Here is a 20,922-nt window from a genome sequence, read left to right as displayed (position 1 = left end):
ATGTCTTTGACATCACTCTGTCCTGCACCTCTTGTGTCGGGAGCTGCGGGAATTCCCTCACCTGTTGCCTCGCAAAAGCCCTCAGTTGCATATACCTGAATGCATTCCCTTGGGGCAACCCATATTTCTCGGTCTGCGCTCCCAGACTCGCGAACTTCCCATCCACAAACAGATCTTTCAGTTGCGTTATTCCTGCTCTTTGCCACATTCCATATCCCCCATCCATTCCCCCCAGGGCAAACCTATGGTTGTTTCTTATCGGGGACCCCCCCAAGGCTCCAGTCTTTCCCCTATGCCGTCTCCACTGTCCCCAAATCTTCAGTGTAGCCACCACCACCGGGCTTGTGGTGTAGTTCCTCGGTGAGAACGGCAATGGGGCTGTCACCATAGCCTGTAGGCTAGTCCCCCTACAGGACGCCCTCTCTAATCTCTTCCACGCCGCTCCCTCCTCCTCTCCCATCCACTTACTCACCATTGAAATATTAGCGGCCCAATAATACTCACTTAGGCTCGGTAGTGCCAGCCCCCCCCCTATCCCTGCTACGCAGTAAGAATCCCTTCCTCACTCTCAGGGTCTTCCCGGCCCACACAAAACCCATGATGCTCTTTTCAATCCTTTTTAAAAAAGCCTTCGTGATCACCACCGGGAGGCACTGAAACACAAAGAGGAATCTCGGGAGGACCACCATCTTAACCGCCTGCACCCTCCCAGCCATTGACAGGGATACCATATCCCATCTCTTGAAATCCTCCTCCATTTGTTCCACCAACCGCGTTAAATTTAACCTATGCAATGTGCCCGAATTCTTAGATATCTGGATCCCCAGGTAACGAAAGTCCCTTGTTACCTTCCTCAACGGTAGGTCCTCTATTTCTCTACTCTGCTCCCCTGGATGCACCACAAACAACTCACTTTTCCCCATGTTCAATTTATACCCTGAAAAATCCCCAAACTCCCCAAGTATCCGCATTATTTCTGGCATCCCCTCCGCCGGGTCCGCCACGTATAGTAGCAAATCGTCCGCATACAAAGATACCCGGTGCTCTTCTCCTCCCCTAAGTACTCCCCTCCACTTCTTGGAACCCCTCAACGCTATCGCCAGGGGCTCAATCGCCAGTGCAAACAATAATGGGGACAGAGGGCATCCCTGCCTTGTCCCTCTATGGAGCCGAAAATATGCAGATCCCCGTCCATTCGTGACCACGCTCGCCACTGGGGCCCTATACAACTGCTGCACCCATCTAACATACCCCTCTCCAAAACCAAATCTCCTCAACACCTCCCACAAATAATCCCACTCCACTCTATCAAATGCTTTCTCGGCATCCATCGCCACTACTATCTCCGTTTCTCCCTCTGGTGGGGCCATCATCATTACCCCTAACAACCTCCGTATATTCGTGTTCAGCTGTCTCCCCTTCACAAACCCAGTTTGGTCCTCGTGGACCACCCCCGGGACACATTCCTCTATTCTCATTGCCATTACTTTGGCCAGGACCTTGGCATCTACATTTAGGAGGGAAATAGGTCTATAGGACCCGCATTGTAGCGGGTCCTTTTCCTTCTTTAAGAGAAGCGATATCGTTGCTTCAGACATAGTCGGGGGCAGTTGTCCCCTTTCCTTTGCCTCATTAAAGGTCCTCGTCAGTACCGGGGCGAGCAAGTCCACATATTTTCTATAGAATTCGACTGGGAATCCATCCGGTCCCGGGGCCTTTCCCGCCTGCATGCTCCTAATTCCTTTCACCACTTCTTCTACCTCGATCTGTGCTCCCAGTCCCACCCTTTCCTGCTCTTCCACCTTGGGAAATTCCAGCCGATCCAAGAAGCCCATCATTCTCTCCCTCCCATCCGGGGGTTGAGCTTCATATAATTTTTTATAAAATGTCTTGAACACTCCATTCACTCTCTCCGCTCCCCGCTCCATCTCTCCTTCCTCATCCCTCACTCCCCCTATTTCCCTCGCTGCTCCCCTTTTCCTCAATTGGTGTGCCAGCAACCTGCTCGCCTTCTCCCCATATTCGTACTGTACACCCTGTGCCTTCCTCCACTGTGCCTCTGCAGTGCCTGTAGTCAGCAAGTCAAATTCTACATGTAGCCTTTGCCTTTCCCTGTACAGTCCCTCCTCCGGTGCTTCCGCATATTGTCTGTCCACCCTCAAAAGTTCTTGCAGCAACCGCTCCCGTTCCTTACTCTCCTGCTTCCCTTTATGTGCCCTTATTGATATCAGCTCCCCTCTAACCACCGCCTTCAACGCCTCCCAGACCACTCCCACCTGGACCTCCCCATTATCATTGCGTTCCAAGTACTTTTCAATGCACCCCCTCACCCTTAGACACACACCCTCATCTGCCATTAGTCCCATGTCCATTCTCCAGGGTGGGCGCCCTCCTGTTTCCTCCCCTATCTCCAAGTCCACCCAGTGTGGAGCGTGATCCGAAATGGCTATAGCCGTATACTCCGTTCCCCTCACCTTCGGGATCAATGCCCTACCCAGCACAAAAAAGTCTATTCGCGAGTAGACTTTATGGACATAGGAGAAAAACGAGAACTCCTTACTCCTAGGTCTGCTAAATCTCCACGGGTCTACACCTCCCATCTGCTCCATAAAATCTTTAAGTACCTTGGCTGCTGCCGGCCTCCTTCCAGTCCTGGACTTCGACCTATCCAGCCCTGGTTCCAACACCGTATTAAAATCTCCCCCCATTATCAGCTTTCCCATCTCTAGGTCCGGAATGCGTCCTAGCATCCGCCTCATAAAATTGGCATCATCCCAGTTCGGGGCATATACGCTTACCAAAACCACCGTCTCTCCCTGTAGTTTGCCACTCACCATCACGTATCTGCCCCCGTTATCCGCCACTATAGTCTTTGCCTCGAACATTACCCGCTTCCCCACTAATATAGCCACCCCCCTGTTTTTCGCATCTAGCCCCGAATGGAACACCTGCCCCACCCATCCTTTGCGTAGCCTAACCTGGTCTATCAGTTTCAGGTGCGTTTCCTGTAACATAACCACATTTGCCTTAAGTTTCTTAAGGTGTGCGAGTACCCGTTCCCTCTTTATCAGCCCGTTCAGCCCTCTCACGTTCCACGTGATCAGCCGAGTTGGGGGGCTTCCTACCCCCCCCCCCCTTGTCGATTAGCCATCACCTTTTTCCAGCTCCTCACCCGGTTCCCACGCAGCTGTATCTCCCCCAGGCGGTGCCCCCCCGCCCATCCTCTCCCATACCAGCTCCCCCCTCTCCCCAGCAGCAGCAACCCAGTAATTCCCCCCTCCCACCCCCCCCCCCGCTAGATCCCCCGCTAGCGTAATTACTCCCCCCATGTTGCTCCCAGAAGTCAGCAAACTCTGGCTGACCTCGGCTTCCCCCCCGTGACCTCGGCTCGCACCGTGCGACGCCCCCTCCTTCCTGCTTCTCTATTCCCGCCATGATTATCATAGCGCGGGAACCAAGCCCACGCTTCTCCCTTGGCCCCGCCCCCAATGGCCAACGCCCCATCTCCTCCACCTCCCCCCATCACCACCTGTGGGAGAGAGAAAAGTTACCACATCGCAGGATTAGTACATAAAACCCCTCTTTGCCCCCCACATTCGCCCCACCACTTTGTTCGAACGTTCTTTTTAATAACCCGCTCATTCCAGTTTTTCTTCCACAATAAAAGTCCACGCTTCATCCGCCGTCTCAAAGTAGTGGTGCCTCCCTCGATATGTGACCCACAGTCTTGCCGGTTGCAGCATTCCAAATTTTATCTTCTTTTTATGAAGCACCGCCTTGGCCCGATTAAAGCTCGCCCTCCTTCTCGCCACCTCCGCACTCCAGTCTTGATGAACGCGGATCACCGCGTTCTCCCATTTACTGCTCCGAGTTTTCTTTGCCCATCTAAGGACCATTTCTCTATCCTTAAAACGGAGGAATCTCACCACTATGGCTCTGGGAATTTCTCCTGCTCTCGGTCCTCGCGCCATCACTCGGTATGCTCCCTCCACCTCCAACGGACCCGCCGGGGCCTCTGCTCCCATTAACGAGTGCAGCATCGTGCTCACATATGCCCCGACGTCCGCTCCCTCCACACCTTCAGGAAGACCAAGAATCCTCAGGTTGTTCCTCCTTGCATTGTTTTCCAGTGCCTCCAACCTTTCCACACAGTTTCTGATGTGCCTCCTGCGTCTCCGTCTTCACCACCAGGCCCTAGATATCGTCCTCATTCTCTGCTGCCTTTGCCTTCACGACCCGAAGCTCCCGCTCCTGGGTCTTTTGTTCCTCCTTTAGCCCTTCGATCGCCTGTACTATCGGGGCCAACAGCTCTTTCTTCATTTCCTTTTTGATCTCTTCCACACAGCATTTCAAGAACTCTTGTTGTTCAGGGCCCCATGTTAAACTGCCACCTTCCGACGCCATCTTGGTTTTTGCATGCCTTCCTTGCCGCTGTTCTAAAGGATCCACTGCAATCTGGCCACTCTCTCCTCCTTTTTCCATCCGTGTCCAGGGGGGATTCCCTTCTGGTTTACCGCACAGTGTTTTTAGCCGTCAAAATTGCCGTTGGGGCTCCTATCAAGAGCCTAAAAGTCCGTTTCACAGGGAGCTGCCGAAACGTGCGACTCAGCTGGTCATCGCCGCACCCGGAACCCCCACCTCCCACTCTTCTAAACGTTAAGTACAGGCCCAATCTCTTCAACCTTTTCTCACAAGACAACCACTCATCCCAAGAATCAGCCTTGTGAACCTTCTCTAAGCTGCCTCTAATGCAAATATATTCCTCCTTAAATTAGAAGACAAAAACTTTGAAATACTGTAAGTTTAACTTTGCAGGGGCCCCAAATATTTGTTTTCAGGTTCCTAGATTTTACTGAGCAAAAATAAATTCCAAATACTATCATTTAGCATTTCCTGCATGTCAGCATCATAGTGAAGCAGTCGGGAGTCCGTCGTATCCTGAAGTCAGCATCACAGTGAAGCAGTCTGGGAAGCACGAGAGAGAGCGGGGACGTCAATAAAGAGCCCCGAGAGAGTGGCAACTAGGAGCTTTTCACAGTAACTTCATACTTGTGACAATAAAAGGTTATTATTATGAAAATGGGCAGTACCTAGAGGAGAGTGCAAGAGAAGAACAATGGAGCTAGAGGAGAGGCTACAAAGGAGAAAGCTAATTAGCAAGCTGTTTTAAAGCTACATTAAGAAGAGCTCTTGCTAGTTTAAAAATAACTTAAATAATTCTTCAACTGGAGTTTGCACATTCTACCCATGCCTGCGTGGATCTCACCCCACAACCCAAAGATGTGCAGGGTAGGTGGATTGGCCACACTAAATTACCTCTTAATTGGAAAAAAATGAACTGGGTACCTAAATTGATGATAAAAAAAGAAAATAATATTTCTACTTGGAATAAATTTAACCCAAGTGTTTTCTAACCATATGACTGAAGAGCTCTGTCAAGTGAGAGTACCTTTAAGAAATGGGTGTTTATAAATGGGTGTGTATATAAATATCTGTAGTGAGGGTACCTTTAAGAAATGGGTGTTTACTACTGCAGTGATGTCAGAGAGTGGGTGGAGCTGGGCTGTCTGTCAGCTTTATACTTTCGATTTTGAGCAGGCTGCAGGGTGTGTTTTAGTTTTGTTTTTAGTGTTGGAGCTGAAGCCAGACCAAGCAGGTGTACTGCTGTTCTCGCTGCCATCAAAAGACTACCTCTTGATCATTTGGGGAATTCAGAATTATAAATGGTTTCAGTCATGACTTTAACCTGATGTGCTTCTGATAAAGGTTTTGTTTTAAGCTGTTAAAAAGGAAAGCATGAAGGTTTACTTAGTGTTTTAGTCTTTGGGGGTTGTATTTGAATTAATGGTTGCTAAGATGTTCACTATGTTTTAAAAAGGTTAACTTGAGTTCATAGAATAAACATTGTTTTGCTTTAAAAACTACTTTTCCATTTCTGCTGTACCACACCTGTAGAGTGGGCCGTGTACTCCCCATACCACAATCTAGTAAAAGTTGTGGGTCAGGTGAACTCCATGATACACTTTGGGGTTCTTTAAACCCTGGCCCATAACAAATTGGGGGCTTGAGAGGGATAACAAAGTCTATCTATTGGATTGGCTTTGTGAACTTAAAGACAGTGATGGGTGAGCATATTGTGGGTGCTTTTAAAAGTAAAGGTGATCTGCTGGGAGATAATAAGGAGAGTGTACTTCAGATTAAAAAATAAATCCAGGAGGGTGGAAAGGAAATGAAAAGTTTCAAATGTTTTCACTGCAATAAACTAGGCCATGTAAAGTCACAGTGTTGGTGGTTGAAGAAAAGCACTGGGAAGGCTGATGTGATAAAACAGGATAAGACAGTGGGGTTTGTTAAAGTGGTAAAGGAAAGCCCAAGTGAAGCGAAGGAGGTGCAAAAGATTGTACAGCCTGATCAAGAGGTGATTGATAAGAAGGTGCCAGATCCCTTTAAAGAATTTACTTGTGTGGGTAAAGTTTACTCATATGTATCAGGAGGAACAGGTAAAGAAGTCACAATTTTAAGAGGTACGGGAGCTAGTCAATCTTTAATGGTAAGAGATGAGGAGTTATGTAGTTTGGGAAGAATGTTGCCAGAAAAGGTGGTAATATGTGGAATTCAGGTGAAAGGAGTAGTGTTCCATTATATAAGGTACGGTTGGAAAGTCCAGTGAAGAGTGGTGAAGTGGTATTAGGAGTAATAGAGAAACTATCTTGTCCAGGAATACAGTTTATCTTGGGTAATGATATAGCTGGATCGCAGGTGGGAGTGATGCCTACTGTGGTGGGTAAGCCAGTGGAAAATCAGACAACTGAAGTGTTGAAGGACGAATATCCTGGGATTTTTCAGGATTGTGTAGTAACAAGGTCGCAAAGTCACAGGTTAAGACAAGAGGAGAAATCAGCGAGTGAAGATAAAGGTGAAGTGCAATTCTCAGAAACGATTTTTGATCAGATGGCTGAAAAGAACAGGTGGAGGATGAGGCGGATATTTTCAGTTCAGGAAAATTGGCGGAGTTATAACAGAAAGACATAGAAATAAAACGGATGTATCAGAAGGCATACACAGAAGAGGAATCTGAGTGTATGCCAGAGTGTTATTACCGTAAAAGTGATGTCTTGATGAGAAAATGGAGACCTGTACATATGTAGGTGGATGAAAAGTGGGCAGAAGTTCATCAAGTAGTATTGCCGGTAGGGCAAAGAAAGGAGGTGTTGAGAGTTGCACATGAGGTACCAGTGGGAGGTCATTTAGGAATAAGGAAAACTCAAGCTGAAATACAAAAACATTTTTATTGGCCTGGACTACATAAAGATGTAGTTACATTTTGTCAATCATGTCACACATGTCAAGTGATAGGGAAACCTCAAGCAGTGATGAAACCAGTGCCCTTAATACCCATTCCAGCATTTGAGGAACCTTTTACAAGGGTCATAATTGATTGTGTAGGACCGCTTCCGAAAACAAAAAGTGGGAATCAATATCTTTTGACTTTAATGGATGTGTCTACTAGGTTTCCAGAGGCCATTCCAGTACATAATATTACAGCTAAAAAGATTGTGGAGGAGTTACTTAAATTCTTTACCAGATATGGACTACCCACAGAAATACAATCGGATCAAGGATCAAATTTTACTTCAAGATTATTCAAAGAAGTTATGGATAACTTAGGAATGAAACAATTTAAATCAACTGCATACCATCCAGAATCGCAGGGAGCGTTAGAAAGGTGGCATCAGACATTAAAGACAATGTTGAGGGCTTGTCAAGATTATCCAGAGGATTGGGATAAAGGAATTCCATTCGTACTGTTTGCAATTAGGGATGCACCTAATGAGTCAACCAAATTCAGTCCTTTTGAACAAATTTTTGGTCATGAGGTAAGAGGACCACTTAAATTGATTAAGGAAAAATTGGTGAGTGAGAAATCGGAAATTACATTAATGGATTACGTGTCACATTTTAGGGAACGATTGAAGAGAGGTGAATTGGCTAGACAACATTTAAAAGTTGCACAAAATGTGATGAAACGGGTAGCGGGCAAGAAATCCAAAGTTCGTAGTTTTGCCAGTGGAGATAAAGTTGTTACCAGTGGTGGTGAACCTTTAAAAGCTAGGTTTTGTGGACCTTATCAGATTGAAAGGAAATTAAGTGAGGTGAGTTACGTGGTACAAACCCCAGATAGAAAGAAGACTCACCGAGTGTGTCATGTGAATATGCTTAAAAGATACTTTGAAAGGGAAGGAGAGCAAAAGGAGGAGGTTTTAATGATTCTAACTCAAAGTGACGAATCAAAACCAGATGACTGTGAATTTGACATACCTAAAATTAAATTGGAAAACGAGGATGTTCTTAAAAATTGGGATAAATTGTTGAGTTACCTTCCAGAGGAAAAACAAACTGACCGGAAAAAGTTATTGCTATCACGTGGGCAAGTTTGTAGAGATAAATTGGGAAGTATTAAAATGGCTATACATGATGTAGATGTGGGAAATGCTGTTCCAATCAAACAACATCCATACAGACTTAACCCTTTAAAATTGGCACAGGTTAACAAAGAGATTGAGAGTATGCTTCAAAATGGCATAATTGAAGTGGGTTGCAGCCAATGGAGCTCACCCATAGTGATGGTACCTAAACCAGACGGTTGTGTGTGGACTATAGAAAGGTTAATGCAGTTACAAGAACGGACTCTTATCCTATCCCACGTTTGGAGGATTGCATTGAGAAAGTGGGACAATCAGCTTTTATTTCCAAACTGGATTTACTTAAAAGGTTACTGGCAGGTGCCTTTATCCGAAAGGGCGAAGGAGATTTCAGCTTTTGTGACTCCAGATGGATATACCAATTCAAAGTTATGCCATTTGGCATAAAAATGCCCCAGCCACATTTCAACAGTTAACTAACAAAGTTGTTTCAGGATTACCCAATTGTGCGGTATACATCGATGATCTGGTAATTTTCAGCCAGACATGGAAAGAACATGTAAAACATCTGATGGAGTAATTCGATCGACTTCAGGAGGCGGGATTAGTGATAAACCTAGCCAAAAGTGAATTTGGAAAAGCCATAGTCACTTTCCTTGGCCATACAATTGGACAGGGTCGAATGGTCACACGGGATGTGAAACCAACAGTTATTGAGTTTCCGATAACCTCAAGACGAAGGGAAAGAATGCGATTTCTTGGCATGAGTGGATTTGATCGAACATTTGTGCAATCATTTTGTAGCGTGGTTGCTCCACTGATGGACTTGCTGAAGAAACATCGAAAATTTCAATGGGCAGCGGAGTTTCAACAGGTATTTGACTGCCTGAAAGCTGTTATAACCAATTCTCCTGTGTTGGAGAATTACAAGGGATTCTGTGATCAGATTGAACTAAAGTATCTGACTTTAAAGAGAAATGCCGAGACGTAGAGAAATGGACGGACCGTCCAAGGACCTTCTTGTTCAAAGAGACTGTCAATCAAGAAGGTTTTCAGTTGGAGGAAGAAAAACGGGGGAAAAATTGACTATATTATTGTACCTGTTTGCATGTGTTGTTGTTTTTTAAACAAAAGTATATTTACTGTGTGCATTTCTTAAAGGATAGTGAAAAGATGAAAAATGAAACTATCTTGAAGTTGATGGTTCATTTCTTTTTCTTGGTGGGAGGTGTCATGTGAGAGTACCTTTAGGAAATGGGTGCTTATAAATGAGTGTGTATGTAAATATCTGTCGTGAGAGTACCTTTAAGAAATGGGAGTTTACTACTGCAGTGATGTCAGAATGTGGGTGGAGCTGGGCTGTCTGTCAGCTTTTTACTTTCGTTTTTGAGCAGGCTGCAGAGTGTGTTTTAGTTTCGTTTTCAGTGTTGGAGCTGAAGCCAGACCAAGCAGGTGTACTGCTGTTCTCTCTGCCATCAAAAGACTACCTCTTGATCATTTGGGGAATTCAGAATTATAAATGGTTTCAGTCATGACTTTAACCTGATGTGCTTCTGATAAAGGTTTTGTTTTTAAGTCGTATGGATGTTAAAAAGGAAAGCTTAAAGGTTTACTTAGTGTTTTAGTCTTTGGGGGTGGTATTTGAATTAATGGTTGCTAAGATGTTCACTATGTTTAAAAAAGGTTAACTTGAGTTCATAGAATAAACATTGTTTTGCTTTAAAAACTACTTTTCCATTTCTGCTGTACCACACCTGTAGAGTGGGCCGTGTGCTCCCCATACCACAATCTAGTAAAAGTTGTGGGTCAGGTGAACTCCATGATACACTTTGGGGTTCTCTAAAACCTGGCCCATAACTGCTCAGTCCCAGGTTTTGCATGGCCTGCAGGATATGGGAATTCCTAGACGCTCCATGCAGTCTGGATGACCACATTTACAGCAAGTGGCAATGGTTTGACCACCTTGAGAGCTGGTTGTGCATCATCAAGTAGAGAAGTTCATGGATAGCACGTTTTTAGTCAGTCACCCGGCAACTTTAGGAATTGCAGTCGGAGAGGGAATGGGTGACCACCAGTCAGAGAGGGCGGGCAGGGAGGTAGTCAGGAAAGCCCGAGTGCATCTCACTCGAGAACCATTTTTGGGTGTTGGAAAATGGAGTGACAGTTCCTCTGGGGACTGCAACCAGAGCTTGGCTCACGGCACTGTGCGTGGCTCAGCTGCACAATGGGGGAGGAGTAAGGGTACAAGAGAAATAGTAGATGCTCAATAGGGACATGTGCAGATAGCTATTTCTGTGGCCATAGACGTGACTCCAGGATGGAGTGTTGCCTCCCAGGTGCCAGGGTGTCACGAAACGGCTGCGGGGCATTCTGGGGGGGTGAACAGTCAGAGGTCATGGTTCACATTGGTGCACTTTCAGTGGTGGCCATGGAGTGACTGGTCGCAGATTTGGTGGATTTGTTTGGTCTTTCCCCACCCTAGTTAGGTGGTGTTAGATGGCAGAAGGTGCATGAACACCGAGGGAATGTAAAACTGGTGGAACTGGTTTATGCTCATCGGACAAGAAGTGCCAGCGAGAAAAAGACAGCAGCTTGAGCAAGAGAGTATTTGTAGTGCAACACAGGAGAAGATGGTGGCGTGTAGAGGGGCAGCATTGTCCACCCAGTCGCCTACACAGCAGTTGGTGGAATCCTTTAACAGCAAGTTACAGCAGCAGAGGAAGGAGGCCTTAGAGAACCTGGTGGTGGAGCTGCTTAAGGCGACGTCTGAGCACGTGGAGCAGAGGCTGGAAACGCAGGGCCTGGCAATCCAAAAGGTGGAGGAGTTGGTGGGGAGCAAGAGGATCGGCTGACCTCACTGGAGGTGAAGATGGGGATGCTGACAAGCTGTCAGAAAAGGAGAGGGAGAAGTTGGAGGATCTCGAAATCCATTCCAGGAGGCAAAACCGTCGGATTGTGGGGATGCCTGAAGGCATTTAAGGTGCGGATGCAGCCAAGTATGTGGTGAACGTGCTGGAGAAGCTGATGGGGGAGGGGGTCTTTCACCATCCTACAGAGGTGGATCGAGCGCATAGGGCACTGAGGCGGCCGCAGGTGGGGGAGCTGCCGAGGGCAATGCTGGTGAGGCTACATCGTTTCCTTGACAAGGAGAAGATCCTGAGGTGGGAGAGGCAGACCAGAAGCACACTTGGGAGGAGAGCGAGCTGCGTATCTACCGGGACCTGGGAGCGGAATTGGCCAAGCAGAGGGCTGGGTACAGCTGGATCAGGGCTGCCCTCGACAAGAATGGGGTGAGGTTTGGGGTCTGTAAGCCCGCTCCTTTGTGGGTTATGTACTCGAAGAGTTTATTTTGACTCGCCGGAGGAGGTAAAAGGACTTTAGGAGAGACTATGGACTGGGAGGAGTATGAGGACACTGAACTTAGGAGTGGCGTTTTGTATAAATTGTGGGCCCAGAGTGGGTGGAGACACAGACCAGGGTGGCCGGGGTGGGGGGGCATTTTTGTACACTTGGAAGTGTTTGAAGGTGCACCTTGTGTTCCTTCAGGAGACGCATGAAGCTGGGAGATCAGACGAGGTGGAGGAAGGGATGGGTGGGGTAGTGCTCCACCTGGGGTTGGACATGAAGGCGAGGAGAGAGGCGGTATTGTAGCTGACCCTGGGGGGTAGATACGTGACGATTAATGAGAAGCTGGAGGTGACACCTGTGGTCCTGGTGAACATCTATGCCCCAAATTGGGATGACATGGACTTTATGAGGCAGGTGTTCGGGAAGATGCCGGATCTGGACACGCACCGGTTGATAATGGGTAATGATAATTTAAGACTGGTTTGGAGCCGAGGATGGACCAGCCGTGTCCCTGGTAATTGAAGATATCGGCGGTGGAGAGCAGAGGGGGTTCATGGACCGGGTTTCTTTGGGGGGGGGGGGGGGGGGGGGGGGTCCTGTGAGGTTTGGGGTGGCGTTCTCGTACTTCTCACGTGCGCACCGGGTGTACTCCAGATTGATTTTTTGTAATGGATAAGGCGCTGTTGGCGGGGGTGGCCGACTCAGTATTCCGTGATCACGGTTATCTGACCACACTGCACTGGGTGGATTTGCGGGTGGTTCAGGGGAGGCCCAGCGGCCACAGTGGAGGTTAGATGCGGGCTTGACAGCAGATGAGGAGGCGTGCTAGAGGGTGAGGGTAGCCTTCCGAGGTTATGTGGAGCAGAATGACATGGGGAGGTTACAGCCTCCACGTTGTGGGAGGCACTTAAGACTAGTCAGGGGCATATCTCTCTCACTATTCGGCGCATAGGGAGTGGGTGGAATGGGCAGAGAGCGAGGCCCATGGATGTGATTTTGAGGGCAGATCGGAGGTATTTGGTTGCGCCAGAGGGACTATTAAAGAGACAGAGGCTCCAGGTGGAGTTTGGGTTGATGTCCCCGGGAAGGCTGAAGGGCAACTGCAGAGGGGCAGGATATGTGTTATGGGGATTTGACGCACCAACTAAGGAAGCAGGTAGTGACAAGGGAGAACGGTGAGGAATGAGAGAGGCAAGGTGATGTCGGACCCAGAAGGGGTGAATGGGATGTTTGAAGCCTTCTACAGAAGGTTGTATGAGTCAGAGCCTCTGAGGCAGGCATGAGGCGGTTCTTCGACAGGCTGGAGCTCCCACAGGTGGAGAGGGAGAAGAAGCATGGGTTGGGGCCTCAATTTGGCTGAGAGAGGTGATGGACTGCATAGATTCAATGGAGGTGGGGAAGGCCGGATGGATTTCCAGTTGACTTTTACAAGAGGTTTGGCGGTGAGCTGGGAACCTGCTACTGGGGATGTATAACGAGGCGAGGGGGAGCTACCTCCACCCCACGTGGATGCGAAGACGTCAGCGTCACAGATAGAGGACTGTGTTCCGGGGTTGATAGGAGAGGACCAGAAAGGGCTTGTGAAGGGGTGACAGCAGATTGCTCAATGTCATTATGATGCCCAGGAGGTAGAAGTTGTGGTGGCAATGGATGCAGAGAAGGCTTTTGACCAGGTGGGGTGGGCGTATTTGTTGGAGGTGCGGGTCGGTTCGGCTTTGGCCAGGGTTTCGTGGATTGTGTTCGGCTGATGTATAGGACGCCGATGGCTAGTGTCCAGAGAAATAGGACGCGTTCAAAGTACTTTGGGCTGAATTGGGGGATGAGGCAGGGGTACCCACACTCCCCATTGGTTTTTGCTCTGGCGATAGAGGCAGCTTTGATAAGATCATGGAGACCGTGAGGGAATTTGGCTGTTTTTCGGGGTATAAATGGAACATGGGGAAAAGCGAGGTGCTCCTGATTAATGCTTGTGGGCAGGAGAGATGGCTAGGGGAGTTGCTGTTCCGGGTGGTGGGGGTGGGTTTTCAGTATCTTGGGATGCAGGAGGGACGGAGCTGGGGGGAGGAACTCCCATTCCTCCATTTTGTTTTCTGAATAAATTTAAGCATTTAGAGTGAAATGCCGAACACTGGAGCTTCAGACCAATATGTGGGATGATACCATCAGTTTCAGTAAAATTCTACATTGCCTTCCACACAAATCCAGCAACTAAGCCCAGGTTTCCTTTCTCTCCTCTTTTAAAAAATGTTTCCAATTAAGGGGCAATTTTGGGTGGTCAATCCACCTACCCTGCACATCTTTGGGTTGTGGGGGAAGAGACCCACGCAGACACTGGGAGAACGTGCAAACTCCACACGGACAGTGACCAGGCGCCGGGATCAAACCTGGGTCCTCCGTGCAGTGAGGCAGCAGTGCCAAGCAGTACGCCACCGTGCCACCCTTCCTGTAGCAGTGGGTTAGCACTGTGGCTTCACAGCGCCAGGAGTGTGCGCGGAGTCTGCACATTCTTCCAGAGTCTGCGTGGGTTTCCTCCCACAAGTCCTGAAAGACTTGCTGTTAGGTGAATTGGACATTTTGAATTCTCCTTCTGTGTACTCCAAGGGAGATGGAGTATTGGAACAGTGACATTTTTATTTGATCATTCTCTCTTTTGGCTAATGCTTGTAGACATTTGTTTTTTGCCATCAGCAAATTGGAAACCATTCTCCAGTTCTTAGAATAGCGAAAGAGCGTTCCAAGTTAAGAGCACACTGGCTTAGGGCCTTGTGCAATTGCACGGATTATACAGCCCTTGTGGCCAGCAATTGCCAAAATTCAAATCTGTCCCCAACGTGCCACAATCACAAGCTTCATAACTTGGAATAGCGTTTTGGAATTGGAAATTCAGTACAAGTCATTCCCCAAAAGGAAAACATAACAGAATGTGTATTTGTCGGGTTACCTTTGCAAGTCCAGCACGGTGGGCTCCTTGTGACTCTATATATGCAATGTAACGGCTGAAATTTTTGAACTCCTCTAATGTAGGATAAAAAGTCATTATCCGAGAACTGGGATTGGACATTCCAGAATCTGACGCCATGGTTGTCAAAATCAATCACCTGCAATGCAAATATTTACACAAGTTGACACATTACAACCAAAGACTACATGTAATGAGACTTACTTTTACAAATATTAAGGGCATGTAAGAAAACTACCAGAATTTTTTTAAGCCAAGGTTACCAGTTTCAACTGACCATTCCCACACGAGTGTATATCAGGTAACAGCACTAGGTATTCCACTTGTACAGGATCTATAACACTGATGGAAGTCCAAGAACATCATTTATTGGAAAATTCTGATAGCAATTTAGATAACGAATCAGTGCATGTTCGGAATGTTCAGCACATTATAAAACTAGGAATAAGATCTTAAATATATATGACTGGCTATCGGATCTCTCTCAAGGAGGAAGCCATAAATAACAAGCACACACAAGGAAATCAGATTGCCAGAGGAAATTAAAAGAATAAATAATGGATTAATAAATCGCTCAGAAATCTTCGTTAATATAAAGATTGGAGTCAAAGAAAATTCAATGCACTGACAAAAAGGCTGCTGTGGTTACAACAGAAATTTAATCTTCACATCGATTCTGAAGCAAAGAAAACGTGATGCGATTGGAAAGAAAACATTATGCATAAACGTTGCAGAATGTTAACCATGAGGCAGGTTTTGATTTTGAGAGAAATGGGAGTATGGGTGGTAAAAGAGGTATCGGGATTAAATCCTCACTCGAGGGGGTTGTGATTGAATCCTGACCTCGGGGGGGGGGGGGGGTTAAATCCTGACCCTGGGGGTGATTAAACCCTGACCATGGGAGGTGGGATTGATTCTGACCCTTGGGGGAGAGGGGGATTACATCCTGACCCAGGGCGGCCGGGGGGGGGGGGGGGGGGGGGATTAACTCCTGACCCTGGGGGAGGGAGGGGGAATTAAACCCTGACCCTGGGGACGGGGGATTAAACCCTAACCTTGGGGTATGGGGGGATTTAATCCTGGGGCAGGGATTTAATCCTGACCCTGGGGGGCAGGGATTGGGATTAATTCCTGACCCTGGGGGATTGGGATTAAATCCTAACCGGGGGGGGGGGGGGAAAGAGATTGGGATTAAATCCTGACCAGGGGGGGGGGGGGGGGGGAGATTGGGATTAAATCCTGACCAGGGGGGATTGGGATTAAATCCTGACCGTAGGGAATTGGGATTAAATCCTGACCAGGTGGATTGGGATTAAACCCTGATTTGGGGGGGGGGGGGGGGGAAGGCGGGATTAAATCCTGACTCTGGGGAAGGAGGGGGGGGGGTGCTGGGATTAAATCCTGGCCCCGAGGAAGGGGGGGGATTAAATCCTGACCCTGAGGAAGGGGGGGGGGAAGAGGGGGGATTAAATCCTGACCCTGGGGAAGGGGGTGGGGCTGGGATTAAATCCTGACCCTGGGGAAAGGGGGGGGGGGAAGAGGGAGGGCTGGGATTAAATCCTGAGCCTGGAGAAGGGGGGGGGGGGCTGGGATTAAATCCTGACCCTGGGGAAGGAGGGGGGGGCTGGGATTAAATCCTGACCCTGGGGAGGGGGGCATGGGGATTAAATCCTGACTCTGGGGAGTGGGCGGGCATGGGGAGATTGGGATTAAATCCTGACGCTGGGGAGGGGCCTGGGGAGATTGGGATTAAACCCTGACGCTGGGAGAGGGGGTCTCGGTTCCTCCCTTTGTCTCCGGGCCGCCCTCTCGCTCCCCGCCCGCTTTCGTTTCCACTCGCTCCAGGACTGGGCCCCTTCCCCGTCCGCGCTCCGACCCCCACCGCACGGTCCCGAGGAAGGAACAGCTCGGCAGACGGCTGGGGCCGGGGAGCTTGGCTCCGGGAGGTTTGCTCTTTAAACCGCTGCTGCCACAATTCCCTTTGTGGCCGCTGGGGGACCGGGTGCGGGGGGGGGGAGTGCGGGGGGGAGCGGGCAGGGCCCCGCTTCTCTCCTATTGTTTTACAAAAGCGGTCACCTGGGCTCAGCGTCTCACTTGCCCACACGGAGCTGAAACCGGCGACACTGTTCAGGGGAAGGATGCAGGCCGCCCCCGCATCGCCGCCTGCCCGGCCTTCCCGTCCACTCCCCCACTCGGGACACAGCGGCCGCCGCCGCCGATCGTGCGCCTCAACCAAACCCCCGGAATCCCCGCCCCCTTCGTTCGGCGCTGCCTCCTCCTGATTGGAGGGCCGCGCGCCGCGCACGTCACAACAACGCCAGCGCGTCGACCCGATTGGCTGCCGGCCCTGTCAGTCAGCCCATTGTTCAAGCAAGTTAAGTTGCCGCAAGTTACGACAACCGGAAATCAATATTAATCTATTCGACAATTGTACGGAACGCGGACGGTGACAGCAAGCCGAGCCCGGAGATTTTTTTTTTTAAAAAGCCCTTCACAAGATATCAGTGGAGGCTGGTGTCCGACATTACCGAGCGTCGCCTGTTCCCTCGGCGTCTACCGTCTTCATTTGTTGAGGGAAAAAAAATGACATTTCGACCCGCCTCCTTCCAATCATCACCAGCCAATCGGCGCCCCGCCTTCCGATATTAACCAATCTGCGCCTGACGTTCCGCTGCAGACCAATCAGCGCCTGGTGTTTCGATGTGAGCCAATCAGCGCCAGGCACTGCCACCACCAATCAGCGGGCCGCATCGCGAAAACAGCCAATTAGCGACCCGATCCCCACAGCAACAGCCAGTCGGCGCCGGCACTGCCATCATCAATTCGCGGCCCGCACCCGAAAACAGCCAATCAACCACCCGGATCCCACAGCAACAGCCAATCAGCGCCAGATACTGCCATCACCAATCAGAGGCCCGCATGCGGAGAAAAGCCAATCAAAACATCCAGTTTCCACCACCCACCCAATCGGAGATGGGTCCACTGTCGTCAACCAGTCAGCGGGCCCTCCCTCTAATCCCCACCAGCTGCCAATCAGCACCTGTCAAACAACAATTTATAAAGCGCTGTCGGCAGCGAAATGTGACACTTGAACCCAGAGGAAAACATCAGGACAGGTATCTCCACATAGGGAAATATCAGGAGAGATATCTCCACAGAGGAAAACATCAGGACAGGTATCTCCACATAGGGAAATATCAGGAGAGATATCTCCACAGAGGAAAACATCAGGACAGGTATCTCCACATAGGGAAATATCAGGAGAGATATCTCCACATAGGAAGACATCAGGACAGATATCTCCACAGAGGAAGACATCAGGACAGATATCTCCACATAGGGAAATATCAGGACAGATATCTCCACATAGGAAGACATCAGGAGAGATATCTCCACATAGGGAAATATCAGGAGAGATATCTCCACATAGGGAAATATCAGGAGAGATATCTCCACAGAGGAAGACATCAGGACAGATATCTCCACATAGGGAAATATCAGGAGAGATATCTCCACATAGGAAGACATCAGGACAGATATCTCCACAGAGGAAGACATCAGGACAGATATCTCCACATAGGGAAATATCAGGACAGATATCTCCACATAGGAAGACATCAGGAGAGATATCTCCACATAGGAAGACATCAGGACAGATATCTCCACATAGGAAGACATCAGGACAGATATCTCCACATAGGGAAATATCAGGAGAGATATCCCCACATAGGAAGACATCAGGACAGATATCTCCACAGAGGAAGACATCAGGACAGATATCTCCACATAGGAAGACATCAGGACAGATATCTCCACATAGGAAGACATCAGGACAGATATCTCCACATAGGGAAATATCAGGAGAGATATCTCCACATAGGAAGACATCAGGAGAGATATCTCCACATAGGAAGACATCAGAACAGATATCTCCACATTGGAAGACATCAGAACAGATATCTCCACATAGGAAGGTGTCGGGTGAGATATCTCCACATAGGAAGACATCAGGAGAAATATATCCACATGGGAAGATATCTCCACATAGGAAGATATCAGGAGAGATATCTCCACATAGGAAGATATCAAAGAACAAAGAAAACTACAGCACAGGAACAGGCCCTTCGGCCCTCCAAGCCTGCGCCGACCATGCTGCCCATCTAAACTAAAATTGTCTACACTTCTGGGGTCCGTATCCCTCTATTCCCATCCTATTCATGTATTTGTCAAGATGCCCCTTAAATGTCACTATCATCCCTGCTTCCACCACCTCCTCCGGCAGCAAGTTCCAGGCACCCACTACACTCTGTGTAAAAAAACTTACCTCGAATATCTCCTCTAAACCTTGTCCCTCGCACCTTAAACCTATGTCCCCTTGTAATTGACCCCTCTACTCTGGGAAAAAGTCTCTGACTACCACTCTGTCTATGCCCCTCATAATTTTGTAGACCTCTATCAGATCGCCCCACAACCTCCTTCCTTCCAGTGAGAACAAACTATGTTTATTCAACCTCTCCTCCTAGCTAATGCCCTCCATACCAGGCAACATCCTGGTAAATCTCTTCTGCACCCTCTCTAAAGCCTCCACATTCTTCTGGTAGTGTGGCGACCAGAATTGAACACTATACTCCAAGTGTGGCCCAACTAGGGTTCTATACAGCTGCAACATGACTTGTCAATTTTTATACTCAATGCCCCGGCCAATGAAGGCAAACATGCCGTATGCCTTCTTGACTACCTTCTCCAGCATGGTAGCACAAGTAGCTAGCACTTTGGCTTCACAGTGCCAGGGTCCCAGGTTCGATTCCCCACTGGGTTACTGTCTGTGAGGAAAGAGAAAATGCTGAAAAATCTCAGCAGGTCTGGCAGCATCTGAAGGGAGAGAAAAGAGCTAACGTTTCGAGTCCAATGACTCTTTGTTAAAGCTAACAGACGGAGAAAGTGGGAAATATTTATACTGTGGAGTGAGAATGAAAGATGAGTCATAGCCACAGAAACCCAGAGAAAACGGGTGCTAATGGCCACAGGAGCCAAGGGGAAAGAGTGCTAATGGCAGTCCCCAGAGAGAACAAAAGATGTGAAAGGTCAAACAGCAGGGAAACTAACATCAGAGGATGAACTGTAGATGTTGGGGGAGGGGAAGGGGGAAGCAAAGAGGAGAAATGTGAAGGAAAGGTGGATAAGATTGGGCGGGGGAAATTAAATATATATTAAGAAAGAAAGAAATGGTAAAAGACAGTTAAAATGAAATGGGATGAAAACAAATGGGTCGAGGTGGGGTAGAGCTGATCACCTGAAGCTGTTAAATTCGATGTTCAGGCCGGAAGGCTGTAGCGTGCCTAACCGGAAGATGAGATGTTGTTCCTCCAGTTTTCGTTGAGCTTCACTGGAACATTGCTGCAGGCCAAGAACAGACATGTGGGCATGGGAGCAGGGTCTTTTGTTAAAATGGCAAGCAACAGGAAGGTCAGGGTCCTTGCACACAGACCGAAGATGCTGTCTGTGAGGAGTCTGCATGTTCTCCCCGTGTCTGCGTGGGTTTCCTCCGGGTGCTCTGGTTTCCCCCCAGTCCAAAGAGGTGCAGGTCAGGTGGATTGGCCATGCTAAATTGCCCTTGGTGTCCAAAAAGGGTAGGAGTTATTGGGTTACAGGGATAGGGTGGAAGTGAGGGCTTAAGTGGGTCGGTGCAGATTCGATGGGCCGAATGGCCTCCTTCTGCACTGTATGTTCTACGTTTTATGTTCCACCTGTGTTGCCCCTTTCACTGACCTGTGGACCTGTACACCAAGATCTCTCTGACTGTCAATACTCTTGAGGGTTCTGCCATTCACTGTATATTCCCTACCTGTATTAGACCTTCCAAAATGCATTACCTCACATTTCTCCGGATTAAACTCCATCTGCCATCTCGCCGCCCAAGTCTCCAAACGATCTAAATCCTGCTGTATCCTCTGACAGTCCTCATCGTTATCCGCAATTCCACCAACCTTAGTGTCGTCTGCAAACTTACTAATCTGACCAGTTACATTTTCCTCCAAATCATTTATATATCAGAAGAGATATCTTGGTCAATGGAGTAAGCGTTAAGAAGTGTCTTACAGGAGGAAAAAGAGACCGAGTGGTTAAGTGGAAGCAATTCCATAGTTTAGGGCTTGACTAACTGAAGGTGACGACCACCAATGCTGGAGTGAT

General features: G+C 48.5%; 1 protein-coding gene across 3 annotated transcripts in view; it reads right to left on the bottom strand.

Moving 5' to 3' along the window:
* Nucleotides 1-17,340, bottom strand: part of kdm4aa (lysine (K)-specific demethylase 4A, genome duplicate a) — a 129,176-nt gene extending 111,836 nt beyond the window's left edge. Inside the window, exons 1-2 of one of the 3 annotated variants that reach the window (XM_072510644.1) lie at nt 17,259-17,340; nt 14,713-14,869 (exon numbers count right to left, since the gene is read on the bottom strand). In XM_072510644.1, the coding sequence (XP_072366745.1) occupies nt 14,713-14,850 (138 nt within the window). In that variant the 5' untranslated portion in view covers nt 14,851-14,869; nt 17,259-17,340. Of the gene's footprint in view, nt 1-14,712; nt 14,870-16,806; nt 16,980-17,258 lie in introns of those variants that run through there. The other 2 variants (XM_072510643.1, XM_072510645.1) reach the window with 2 other exon arrangements.
* Between the last annotated feature and the right edge of the window lie 3,582 nt (nt 17,341-20,922).

Source organism: Scyliorhinus torazame, chromosome 7, assembly GCF_047496885.1.
Source record: "Scyliorhinus torazame isolate Kashiwa2021f chromosome 7, sScyTor2.1, whole genome shotgun sequence".
NCBI lineage: Eukaryota > Metazoa > Chordata > Chondrichthyes > Carcharhiniformes > Scyliorhinidae > Scyliorhinus > Scyliorhinus torazame.
The sequence above is the reverse complement of the archived record's forward strand: the minus strand, read 5'-3'. Positions and strand labels throughout refer to the sequence as shown.